Source organism: Melospiza melodia, chromosome 1, assembly GCF_035770615.1.
Source record: "Melospiza melodia melodia isolate bMelMel2 chromosome 1, bMelMel2.pri, whole genome shotgun sequence".
Taxonomy (NCBI): domain Eukaryota; kingdom Metazoa; phylum Chordata; class Aves; order Passeriformes; family Passerellidae; genus Melospiza; species Melospiza melodia.
The window spans coordinates 85521216-85534045 of record NC_086194.1 but is presented as its reverse complement, the minus strand read 5'-3'; the positions used below and the strand labels follow the sequence as shown (position 1 = coordinate 85534045).

The 12830-nt window shown below is 38.0% G+C and overlaps 1 protein-coding gene across 2 annotated transcripts in view; it reads left to right on the top strand.

Annotated features, from left to right (window-relative positions):
- Window positions 1-12830, top strand: part of NUP153 (nucleoporin 153) — a 43744-nt gene that overhangs the window by 22514 nt on the left and 8400 nt on the right. The window contains exons 7-16 of one of the 2 annotated variants that reach the window (XM_063160430.1): window positions 76-120; window positions 218-271; window positions 2935-3081; window positions 3816-3868; window positions 6361-6499; window positions 8112-8249; window positions 8622-8714; window positions 8938-9028; window positions 9325-9444; window positions 11072-11686. In XM_063160430.1, the coding sequence (XP_063016500.1) occupies window positions 76-120; window positions 218-271; window positions 2935-3081; window positions 3816-3868; window positions 6361-6499; window positions 8112-8249; window positions 8622-8714; window positions 8938-9028; window positions 9325-9444; window positions 11072-11686 (1495 nt within the window). The remainder of the gene's footprint in view (window positions 1-75; window positions 121-217; window positions 272-2934; window positions 3082-3815; window positions 3869-6360; window positions 6500-8111; window positions 8250-8621; window positions 8715-8937; window positions 9029-9324; window positions 9445-11071; window positions 11687-12830) is intronic. The other variant, XM_063160440.1, reaches the window with a different exon arrangement.

Sequence of the window (12830 nt, the reverse complement as noted above, 5' to 3'; positions counted from 1 at the left end):
AATGTGCCAATATAGGAAGAAGATGTTACTTGATGTCATGTCCATTTTAATTTATTGTACCTGTTTTTTCAACAGGATGCTAAAAGGATTCCATCTCCTGTTTCTAGTCCTCTGTCAAGTGTAAGTTGATCAGAAACTCCCCCATGTTTTTGTTGGATGGGACCCTCTTGTAGGGAAAAAAACATCCTCTAATTTTGGCTCTTTTTTCCCCTGTTAGCCTGTGGACAGGAGTGTGCTGAATATGACTAGCTTCCAATCCAGACAAAACCAGGTAAGAACCAGTAACATGTTAATCTGTGATAGGTAACTTTTCCTGCTTTACAGCTCTTAAAAGAAATGTCACAAACCTCAATGACAGCACACACATGAATTCAGTGTGAGTTATAGCTGCCTTGGCTGTGTGGAAAATTCTAAAAACGTCTTTTCAATCCACACTGGATGAAGGACTGTGAAGATTACTCACTTCTTATCTTTTTGTGGTGGTGTGCTGATAAATCAAGAACAATGTCTGTAGAACACACAAAGTGGTTTTATCCTGGCCTGCAACTTGGAGTTAAGTTGCATTATAACATTCCTGTTTCAGGAAAGCTTTCTCTTGCAGAAATAACAAGAAATACAAAAATATTGATTGATTCTTCAGATCTTGTGCAAATTTCCATGTTTATTTTAAGCAAAAAATAAATCCCTTTTTCATTATTGCTCAAGGCAAGGAGAAAATTGAACAGTTGTTAAATTTTGTTACTTCTGTAAATTTATGCTCCTAAATTCCTATTTGTAAGAAGCACAGAATTGTTTCTGTGGTAAATCATGATTTCCTTGGTTTTGTTTTAAAAATGTTTGTTAAAAAATTATATTTATTAAATTATGAAACCACAAAAGGTCACTTTTAGGTCTGGCAACCAAAGGAACAAAAATGGTGTTTCTTTAATGCAGACTTTCAATCTGCTGTTTTAATATGGAAGTGGACAGAATGTTTTTAAAAGTTTCTATGTCGTTGACTTGGTTAGAAGTATAATTAGTTCTACAGTCACTTAGGAGTTTTTAAACATCTCAGAATTTCTGTACTGTCTTTGGCCATATGATGAATTGAAAGAATGTTGAAAAGTAGAGCATGTAAGTTTTTTACCTCCTCTTAAATATTGTCCCAGTAATTGCAAACAAAATTGAAACAGATTCTGCATTAAAATGCAGAACCACACCTGTGATGAGGCATTTAAAAAGATCTACCAAAATTGCAGCATAAACCCTGGCATTGGTCAGAAAGTGAGTGTTGCATACAGCTGTCACTGGGTAAAAATAGAGAAATTGTCTAGCTCATAATGCTAGAATTGATAAAATTTGGCAGGGGGAAAGGGTAGCCCTTGATGAAGAGAGAGGACAGGATTGTATGTGCCCAGAAGAGGGTTGTGCGTTTTCCTGCAAAGGCAAACAAATGGTTGACAGGACACTTGGACACTCAGGCAGAAGTTTTACAGGTGGTTTTTTTTTTGTGGTATTTTTCTTATTTTGAGGATCTACACTAGACAGAAAAATTCTTAATGTATTGAACATGTAACTGTGTTACTTTTTTTTCTTGTTGTGCATGCCTGTTTCATTAGTTTGATACCCTTTTGCAATAATGTCATCTGCCTGGCATGTGAAGATAAGGTGGCAGAGGTAGTTTCCTGGATTTTTGTGAGACTTTTGGTTCTGTCTCTCTTGCATCCCTCTGGGCAAGTTTTCCAGCTCTGGGACAAGCTGGTTGAACAGCAGGATGCAAAAGATTGCAGTGAATTTTGCTACATCTGGCTGGTGAGCAGTCACCAGGGGTGTTCCTCAGGATCAGTTCCAGGGCCAGTGCTGTGCAAATACCTCTCAGTGATCTGGAGGCAGGAATTGAATGCCCCCTTAGCAGGTTTGCTGATGGTATCAGACAGGGAGGTGCTGCTGACTCTCTTGGGGGACAGGAGTCCTTGCAGAGAGGTAGAGTGGAGCATTGGGCATTCATCAGTGGGATGAAATGTAACAAATCCAAATGCCAGATCATCATCATTGAGACCTTGGGACTGAGTGCACCCTCAGCAGGTTTGCAAGTGACGCCAAACTGAGCGGTGCAGTTGACACATCTGAGGGATGCCATCCCGAAGGACCAGGACAAGCTCTAGAAGAATTGGGCCCATGGAAGGTCATGTGGTTCTGCGCCTGGGTTGGGGCACAACCATCTGTTGATACTAATTTAAATAGTAGGTACATCCAGAGTCTCACTCTTCTTATCACCAAGGCTACAGATTATTTGATATATCATGGGGCCTTTTTGGGGTCTTCCTCCTTTCTCTATTCAGTTTTGCAGAATGTATAGTACTTTCTGTTTAGTAATTAGCCTTTGTGTGTAAAAAAGCTTTGGCAAGAAAAATCAGACCAGTACTTTTAAAAGCATCAAATGCAAATCTAAAACATTGGAGCATGCATTAATGAGACTTCTTTAAAAATATTTCACAAATTTTTTTAAAGTGTAACTTCAAAGGAAGAAAATGTAGGAAAAGGAGAAACCCAGAACGTGGTTTAACTTTACTTAAGAATTTCAATACTAAATTAATGGATTTAGTCAGTGAAACAATCACAGTGAGGGCAGAGGAGTGGAAAGGATGGGAGCATATTATTGTAACATGAGTTATTTTGCTTTTATGAATATTGTTTATTTTGTCATGAAGTAACTGCCCAAGTTTGACACAGGATTCAGTCAGACTTTGACTATTCTTGTAGCTTTTTGGATTTTATAACTGATTTTCTGGTGACTTCCTTCTGCAAGCTAAATATCTTCAACACTTCCACATAGTTTTCACTGGGTGCTGAGACTGGTGGGAGGTTTGCAGTTCTGTAACTTTTATCATCAGTCAATGCTGTGGTAAGTCAGGTGGGTGCAAGGATAAATTGATTGCTGCTTCCCTTTCAAAGGTGGATTCGCAACATCCTCCTGTCCAGAAACTTGTGACACCAAAGCCAATCTCCCTGACAGGGAGTCGGATCACGTATTTTAAACCATCTCTGAAATCAGCTACTAATTCCAGAAAAATTCACCAAAGGGTAGATACAGACCATCAAGTAAGCAAATTTTCATGTCCTAATTTGCCTGCTTCTTGCAAAATTGGAATGTGTCTAACCAGTCTACTAAAGTGCTCTTTTTTGCCAGAGCACCAATAGTATTCTTGAGGTAAGCGTTAAGAAAAGACAGAGGGAAGCATTGTGAAAGAGATACTGAGAGGTTTTATGAATGTAATTGTATCTTTGGCATACTAAGAGGCTGGTGCTTATTTTCAGAATGTGCTGGTCTGCTGTTGGGCCAGGGTTTTTGCAGTGAAAGAAAATTAAAATACAGAAACACAGATTTCCTTTACAAATGGTGCTGTTCAGAAAGCTGATGGAAGGTCCTGATGTTGTGTATAAAATGTTTCAGGTGAACTGTGGGCTCCAAGTGAGATTTCTTGCAATTGCCAATTCAGATTGCTTTTTTAATTGCCCATTCTGATCACTTTGGTATTGATGGAGTCCTTGATAGACTTTCCTTAAAACAATACTGGAATCCCTTTCAGAAAAAAAATCATCCATGGTTTTGGTATCACTCTGAATGTAAAAATGGCCAGGTATTAAATACATGGGCTGGAGATGAGGTGAATAGTCGGGGTAGTTAGGGAACAAGCTTAAACAGATGAACTATATTTAGTGAAATAAATAAAATAACCAAAACAGTACAAAATGTGTGTTTGGTGTCTTCTCTTTGTGTTTTGTTTATAAATATATTCAGATAAATCTTGAAATAAATAAAACTTTTTTTGCAGGACATGATGGAGGAGAGTTTTCCTGCAGAAAAGCCTGTAAAATCATCTGAAAGGTATGACAAATCTATTAATTTAAAACACTTGAAAGAAGAAAGCCCCCTTGCTTTGTCAGTACAGTCTGCACACTTGCCTTCTTTTGGAGGAGCAGGAACAGTTCTCAGTAAAAGGGAATAGAAAAAGTGAAAAAATTGTATTATGAGAGAGTTTAACTACTTGTGCAATTCGGTTTTCATTAGTGGAGAAGCTGTTAGTGTAAGCTAATTAAATAATTACTTGGAGTCTGAAGGCTTTGTCACTCAGGAATTTCTGAAAAATTTTTTATAATGTGAAATGTCTTACAGATCAGGAGTAAATTCAATTTTTAGGGTTTTTAATGGCGGTGTTTTTGTTTGTTTGGGGTTTTGTCTGTTTTTGTTATTTACTTATTTATTTATTTGTTTATTTGGTTATTTATTTATACAAGAAGCTAGAGGAAGATTGTTTTTTAATATTCATTACATGACAAAGGCACTTGTCTGCTCTGTGAGTTTTCCTGAAAAACAGAAGCCCTTTAGAGTCATCTGAAGACAAATGCCAGCTTGTCTGTGGAAAAAAAAGGGGGGAGAGTTAATAATTGTATTTCTTCATGAGGAGATTGTCTTGCATTATGCTGCTTGCTTGGCATAGAATAACATGAGATAGTATTGATGTTCTCCCTTCTGGGGAACTAATCTTTTGGGTGAATTAAGGCACTGTGTGCTCACAAGATAACCTTTTTTTGAGGATTTCAACCTTTCAAATAGCATTATTAAGGAATCTGTTAATGTGTTGGCTCTGTTCATCTTCCAAGCAATTCTTACATTGCCTTGGGCATTCTTTGGCTTGCAAAAAACCCCAAAGCCAATCCTCTGTTTTACAGTCTAATAGTTTGACTTTACAGGAACCATCTTTGGTTTTGGCAGAGGTGCTAACAGGTGTTAGGTTTTAATCATGGGTATTCAAACTGTTCTGAGCTTTCTTTGGAGCAGTTCCTTTCTCCATGTAGAAGGGAGATCCAGGAAACTGATACTGTTTTTCATTTTTTCACAAGTTTTACTGCTGTGTTTCTACTTTTGACTTAAGACTAGATGGTCCTTTTTATTTTAACTCTTTTGTGAAGCCTGTCTCTATTGATTGTCATATTATGGAGTAGGAATACAAACTAGTAAGGGCCAGAGTCTCTTCATGCAACTAACCTGCAGTACTTTGGTACATCTCTGTTCAGCCTAACAAAGGCTGTTTAGATTTTAAACCAGTGTCAGAATTGTAGATTGAACTGACTTGCTTGAAGACAGAACTGTCTTTGCCCCTTAGTAGCTGACAAGTGTTAACAGAAAAGAGGAATATGGACTATCATAGACATGCTATAATTGTCTGAATAAAGATTTATTTTGACATGAGATTTTATTTCATAATTCAAATTGATTGTCACTTTGGATTAGGGAAAAGTTTGAGCATATGGCCTTCAGGATCTGGTTTCCTCTCAGTGGTTGCAGTGCTGAGCAGATGTTTGCTACTATCTGAGAGATTTAGACCAATTCTTTTCCTCAGTCCTCTGGACACTTGACCTGGTATCTTCCAGTATCATCCAATGTACTTTTGTAATGACTGGCTGACTGGCTGCAGGATAAGCTTGATATGGTAATTTTTTCAGGGATACTTCATCATAATGCCATGCTGCTTTTTATTGTTATTATTCCTTAGTTCACTTCTGTTTTGGGATGTGGCTTTGGTTTGGTTTGGTTTGGTTTGTTGTTTTTTGGGGGGGAGGTGCACATTTGTTTGTTTTGAGGGTTTTGATTTTTTGTTTCCCCTTCCCACTTGGATTAGGGAGTGCTTCTGGTTTAGATCTAGGCTTTTGTAATGAACAGTGAAATGCCTTTGTATGCCTTACAAAGGGATCTGTATTCATGTCTAAATAGACTTCTGGAATGTTGGCACACCCAAACACCTCTGTTGCTTCTGCTGATGGCCTCAGGAAAGCCAGAGCTGCTTATGAAGCTTCTGTCATATTTCCTTGCCACACAAGTTTAAGCCTCTCAATTCCATAAGAGCTGCTGGCAGCATTTCCTGTGTGCACACGCACGCCCGCCCCCTGCCCGTATATTTTTAGTTATTCTTTTATGTTCCTTCAGAGATACATGCTCATCACAGAATCAGAGAACTGGCAGTCAAAATTTCCACTGTCTGGACTATTAAAAGCAAACATTAGAAAATAACAATCTAAATCAGTTCTTCTATTTCAGGTCTTCTGGCTTAGTCATCATTCATTTACGGATGTTGTGACTGTTTTTTATGTATGTTATTCTCACTGCTGCTCTTATTCATCTTTTGCTGTTTAGAACACCAGCTATTTACCAGCATTTAAGAACTTGTGGGATGGTTTTTTCTGATTCTAATTACCACACGACAGTTCTAGGATTAATAGTGGCTATAATCGCTTGAAACAATTACTTGATAAATTTCGGGGGTTTTTTCTTTCTTTTTAATCCCCTTCCTCAGCCTATGTATTTTTATTCTGTGCCAGCAATTTGAGCTACTCCAGACTCGATACTCCTGCATCCAATGGTCTGTCTTCAGGAGGAAGGATGGATAGTGCCTGTGGCAAGATGAGAAGGGAAAGGGAGCGATACTGTGCATCAAGACCCGGACAAAAACAGCAACTGGTAAGGGTGTCTCAGGTTAATTGTTCTCACTGTGATTACTGAGATAAGTAGCTTCATTGCCTCATAGTCATTTACAATAATGCCATTTCAGTTTTGTGGGTATTTGGCTGTGGGTTTCAGAGCAGGCTCCAGTTTAGTTATCCGTATAAGTGCTGCAGCTTTGGTTTTATATTTTTTAAATCTTCCATTGTATTATCTTGGATATTCTTCATGCTATAAAGTTTATTATTAGTTGTTGAATGAATAAATTTGGTAGAGATTTGTGGAGTGTTCAGAAAGGAATGAAGTGCCAAGTATTTAAAAAAAAAGGATTTTTTATTTTGTTGGGTTTTTACTATGTAGGTCATGTAGAAAGTATGAGCCAAGAGCCTGAAGCAGAAGACAGTGTTTTGCAGGTTTACTAGTGATCATCCACAATTTTTGGCACTTGCTCAAACTCACTGTGAAGGATTTTTTCCTCTTGTTTTAGTGAGGAAACTCCATTTAATGCAATGATAGTCATTATTATCTCAAGGATTATTTTTCTGCCTGAGCGTTACATAAGTGGCTTACTACTAGATCTTAAATCTAAAGAGGTTAACTTGGTCTTCTGGCTGATGCACAATGAAGAAGTAGTAAATGCTGGAGAATGTAACAGAAATGGTCTCAATATCAAGGTGTGATAGACTCTTCAGATCAGATCTCTAAAATATATAATCTGTGGGGTACATTAAATGTCTGTAGTAGCAATGTGCATCTCTGCTTAGTCACTTCTGAGTAGACATTGGTACTACTGTCCAAACCCTGAAGAGATTGGTTATTCCCATTTAAACTCTAACCAATCTAATCTTGGTAATCAAAGGGTTTAAAAGACAAGGGTAAGAGCAGAAGTTTTTAAGGTAGGCTGATTTCTGAATTTTAAATTTGCATCCTGATGCATGATACTGACTAGATTTACCAGAGTATGATCCTCTATGTTGCTCATCACTGTTTCATTTTTGACTTTCTGTGCTTTGGATTGGTTTGGGGGTTTTGGTACTCCAAGGAACACACATCCTTCTTAAAATATGATGTTTTTCCAAGTTCAGGTGACTTCAGAGACTTTGTCAGCTGTCCTACGTAATTTTGCAAGTGGAACACTTTCTCACTTGCCATGGAGTTGTGCTCTTAATTAAAGAGATACGGGAATAATAGAATCTTAGAATGGTTATGTTTTTCTAGATCTGTATTAACTAAAGGACAAAACCAAAAACAATCTTACCTGCACCCCTCTCTCTTCTGCTCAGATAACAATTTTGAGCTTAGTTTCAGTACTCTTACTGTATAAGTGGTGGATGTAGTATTGCATAGAAACTTGCCTGCCATAAAAATGATGTGGCAGACTCGTGTGGGAGGTTAGGATTCCTTTGGAAAACCTGCTTTGTCTATAGATCTCTCTGCTACATTTAACTTGGTTAAGAAACTAATGGGGGGACAGGGTAGGATGGTAGTAGGTCTTGGGAAAAAGAAAAACTAAAATTTACAACTTTTTAAAGAAAGATTGAAATCTAAAACTTTTCTAAAGAAAGTGAAAAATTCGATTTGGCGGCTTCTTTAAAGAAAGAAATTAACAAAAATGAAAATATGCACCTAGGAGGTGGAGCAAGAAGAGCTACCTGAAGTCCCCCTGCCCATCAGTACGGCATCGCTGCCGACATTCAGCTTCAGTTTCCCTGTCAGTAGTGCTGTCTCCTCATCACCCAGCATTGTTTCAAAAGCAGTGATGAACAAGGTAAATCTTTGCTGTATACTGTGAATACTGTTTCAGGGTGGGTATACATCCTCCTTGCTGAATGTTAACTTTTTCTGTGGTGCTCATGAAGCTAACCAACCTGAGTTTATAATAAAACCTGTTGGATTAAACAGGGTTTTATTCAGATTGGGGGGTGGGGAGGATGACATATTTTGATATGGCTTCTTCTATCTTACACACTCACTGGCAAGCTTTCTCTTACAACTCTTAGCTGTGGATCAGAAATATCAAACATCAGATTTCCCAACTTCACTGCAGAATATCTGTTGGATAGTGAATTCAGGTGGCTGCTGTTGTTTTACTGGCACGCTTTTCTCTTAGATACAAACTTGAATTTCTTTGAAAATACAGGTACAACCAGCAAGTAATGTTGGCAGTCCTACATTTGTATTTTCATCTCCAATTGTGAAATCTACTGAGGTGGAAGTGCTACCTCCCTTGTCTGTAAGTAAATAAATCCCAACATTTTCTCAAGGCTTTAGTAGAATACTGTGGAACAATAAAGCAGATTTGGCCCTGGTAAGGGGACAAACAAATGTATAGATTTCTGATTTGTAATTTTTTACCCAGCACCCACCAAAAGTTTGAAGACTGGATTTCAGATTATTATTGGTATGTGAAACTTGATTAAACTTAAAATCTAAAAAAACCCTCTCTTTTTTTATAGCAAATTAAGTTTACATTTAGTGTTCCGGTTGTAAAGTCGTCAGAGATTTCCAGATCCACTGATACACCAGTGACATCCATCCTTAGTCCAGGTAACAAAAATTTTAGCATTTGAAACAGAGTGCTAATTCTCTTTTCTTTTTGTATGTTAAATAGTTAAGCTGTCATTTCTAAGCTTGTTACAAATTCCAGGCAAAGTGTCAAAGTGTGTTTTCAGTGACAGGTCTGCTTTTAATCAGATTATAACTATAAACTCTTGTAAATAAGGTTAAATTTTGAAGATTCTTATTTAAGAAGAATGAAACATGGAAATTGTTGTTTCTAGCAGATGTGAATGTATTCTAAGTGGATTTCTTTGTAAAAGGTGGGTTTTGTTCTATTTTTAAAGGTAGTGCCACTGTAAACAGCACCAGCAATAAGAAGGAAGAAGAAGAAGAATATGATGGGCTCTGCAAACCTGCTAAGTTCTTAAAGCAAGGAAGTGTGTTAGACATTCTAAAAAGCCCTGGTGAGATAATGAGCTCTTTTAAAAAATATTTTGCAGAGAACACACTTGCATATAGCTGCATTGATTTTTAAAAAGCCCAGCACAACAGCAACCAAAAAAACCCCCAGACAATTTGTCACAGTTAAGGCAGTGTCAGCACTAAAGACAGACTTAAATGCTACATCTGTTATGCTTCATGCCCCCTTCTGTTACAAGGGGCTTTCATTGCTGAATGAAAAAAAACCGCGGAAAACCGCAGCTCCAAACCGGATGCGTTGCTTCTCTGTTACATATTAGGTTGTAATTCAAACTTAAGTATAAAAAGAATTAGTCAAAGAATCAGTGTTTTGTTCAAATAAATAAAATTATGTAAATGGAAATTCCTCTCTCACCTTCACTGTCTCCAGAAATTAAGAATGGTGAAAGCAATTTCATTCCTAAAGGTGTTTCAGAAGTTGCGTATCTTTCTACCTAAAATGTTGACAGTTACTGTGGGTTCAGATGTAAATTTTAAGTAGCAGTGGGCTGTCTCACTTCAAAAAAATTGGTTTCCAAGTCATTGTGATTGTTTTCAACTGTTGAGTAAAAAGTGTAGATGAGTAAAGTGTGTGTAGATGATGTTTTTTGTTTTAGGAAAAAGGACTTAATTGAACTTGATCTTTCCCCTAAGCTACAGCAAGATTTCTTATTGCTAAATCTATGTACAGCTTAAGGCAGTGCCTATTTTTATATTGCAAAGAGTTAAGTGAGAGAAAATACACTGTGTGTTTTGTTCAAGGAGAGACCTGTGGTTGAAGGGGCTTTAGTTTTCTTCAGCAGTTTAACAGAATCAGGTTCTAAATCCACACTGTTCAAAGATTCCAACTCTAATATGAAAAAACAACGCCAATGCAAGAATAATATAATAATAAAAAGAGAAACTCTTTATTTTAGCTTTTGAGTTAAACTGTGCTGATATTTAAGATGTGTTGCTATAGCATTTTCATTAGTGTTTCCGTATTGGTGATTCTTGTTTTCTGAAAAGTTTGCACCTTCAAATAAAGAGTTAGCCTGTGCCCAGTGCATTTTGAACCAAGATTGTAGAAAAAAATTGTGTGTTTGTCTTAATTTTTATTGCTTAATTATTACTCAGTATTTGCAGGGTAATACTGTGTGGATTGCTGCTCCAAGTACCAACTGCTGTACAGCTACTAAATAAATGAGTCATCTACTATGGCAGAAATAGCTTTGGAAATTTGATTTGATTTGACATGGTGTCTTAAAATGAAATTGGATTGTTTCCAGTCAGTGACAGATCATCAGCTTTCAGTAGTGTTTGTTTATCCTTGTATCTACCAGTCTAGTGGCAGATAGAAATGAGATGTGTCTTTAAAACTTTCTTGGAAGTGAAGAGTTAAGTCAAGCTTTAAATAAGTGTTCTGTTGTGTCCCAGCTCAGCATATGAAATTTCATCCCTTTAGATAAGATTTCCATGGACTTCCTCTTGCAGTTAGTTGGAATGTATAGTTGTAACCATTGGCACTAGGTTTAGATTTAGTTGTAACCATTGGCACTAGGTTTAGATTTGTGCTGTCTGCTATTGTAAGTAACTTCCATGCCGTACAGCTTCATTAGTAAGAACTCTCCTTTTTCTTTTTTTTTAAACTAGGCTTTATGGCTGGGAAGTCACCCTCCTGTTCATCGGCACAGCCTGTGACGAGCACAGTGGTCTATACCAGGCCTGCAATAAGTAGTTTTTCTGCAGCTAAAGACACCTCTAAACAAACATCCTCGTTTTGGCAGTCTGACACACATGACCAGTGTCTGCAGAACAAAACCACAGATGGCAAATGTGTAACATGTGAAGCTGCTAAAGTGTCCACTGCTGAGAGTACGAAGCAGACAGTCAGTGTGAGTCCGTGTGTCTCCTCCAAGACATCAGTCCCCACAGTGGGGACACTGGGCTTTGAAGACAAATTTAAACCAGCACCCAACACGTGGGATTGTGATACCTGTCTGGTCCAGAACAAACCTGAAGCTACAAAATGTATAGCATGTGAGACACCAAAGCCTGGGACAGGAGTGATGCCTGCTCTGACAATGCCAGTGGTCACAGACAACTCGGTGACAGTGACATCCACCTCCAGCAGCACTGGCACAACAGTCACTCTGGGGTTTGGAGACAAATTTAAACAGCCAAAAGGCTCTTGGAACTGTTCAGTGTGCCTTCTACAAAATAAGGCAGAAGACAGCAAATGTGTAGCTTGTCAGTCTGAGAAAACAGGTTTGTTCTTTTTTCTCTGTTGTTTCAGTCTTAGTCTATGTGTATTTTTAAAAGAATAAAATATGTTGCATATAAAAAATACTTTGAGCAGCATGGCTGTATGCCAGACAGGATGGATTAGTGGCTCTCTGCAGGAGTGGTTCCAGGCACTTTGGAGGTCTCAGCCCAGATTCCAGCCTGTCACATGAGTTGAACTGATTGTGAAATGTGTTAGTGCAGAGCTGAACTGAAGCAAATATACCCTGCTTTACAGCTAGTGAGGAAAGATGACTAAAATGGATGCCTTGATTAGCTTAAAATCATTTGACTCATTTTCATCAGGGAAAAATGTAAACTCCTTGAAAGGAGCTAAAAACTACTGGATTTGTTGGGGTTTTGTTTTCCTCTTTCAAAACATAGGTAGAAGCAGTATTTGCACAACATGGCTTAAAATGTCTCCAGTCAGCATTTGTGTGGAATTGAGCAGAGGTATGAAGCCAGATTCCAAGTCAGTGTAGTCTTTGTCTAGTTGTCGTGTGCTAAACCAGAACCATAATTTCAAATTTGCACAGTTACTTTATGTTTGTCAAGGGGATGAATGAAGCAGGTAAAATGGGAGGACATAAATTCCCTGGATGTGCTGGGGAAAAGAAGAGCCATTCCTGTCTAGGAAACATTGCTGCTTTGAGCTTGAGAAATTACCTTGTGTCTCTCCCTTGAATGCCACCCTCAGTGGTTCATTGTAGGTGAAGAGTGCAGTTACGTGATGCTTTTGTGCCTTTGGGATGTCTGCTTCACTCTTGACACTTGTGGAGCTGAAGTTTGAGTCAGAGGGCAAGTGTTGGATTTCACACCTCAGCAGCCGTAGGTTTCTGCTGCTGTTAAAGGCAGTGTAGCTTGTGTGGTGAACACAGAGTTGTGGGTTTGGAAGCTTTCAGTTCCTTTTTTAGTTTTGTTACTATATAGTTGGGATGTGTCCTGTCCTTGTGACTTGCTGAAGAATCATTGTAGTAAATTCTCACCCTTGCATCACTTGATAGTGATCATTAACTCGAGTGATGCTAAGTTTGACTACTGGTAACTGGTGTCCCCAGGAATTCTTTTAGTAGTTCTAGTTCAGTACAGCACCTGTAATTTACATCTGAAATTGGCTGTGTTCCTGCAT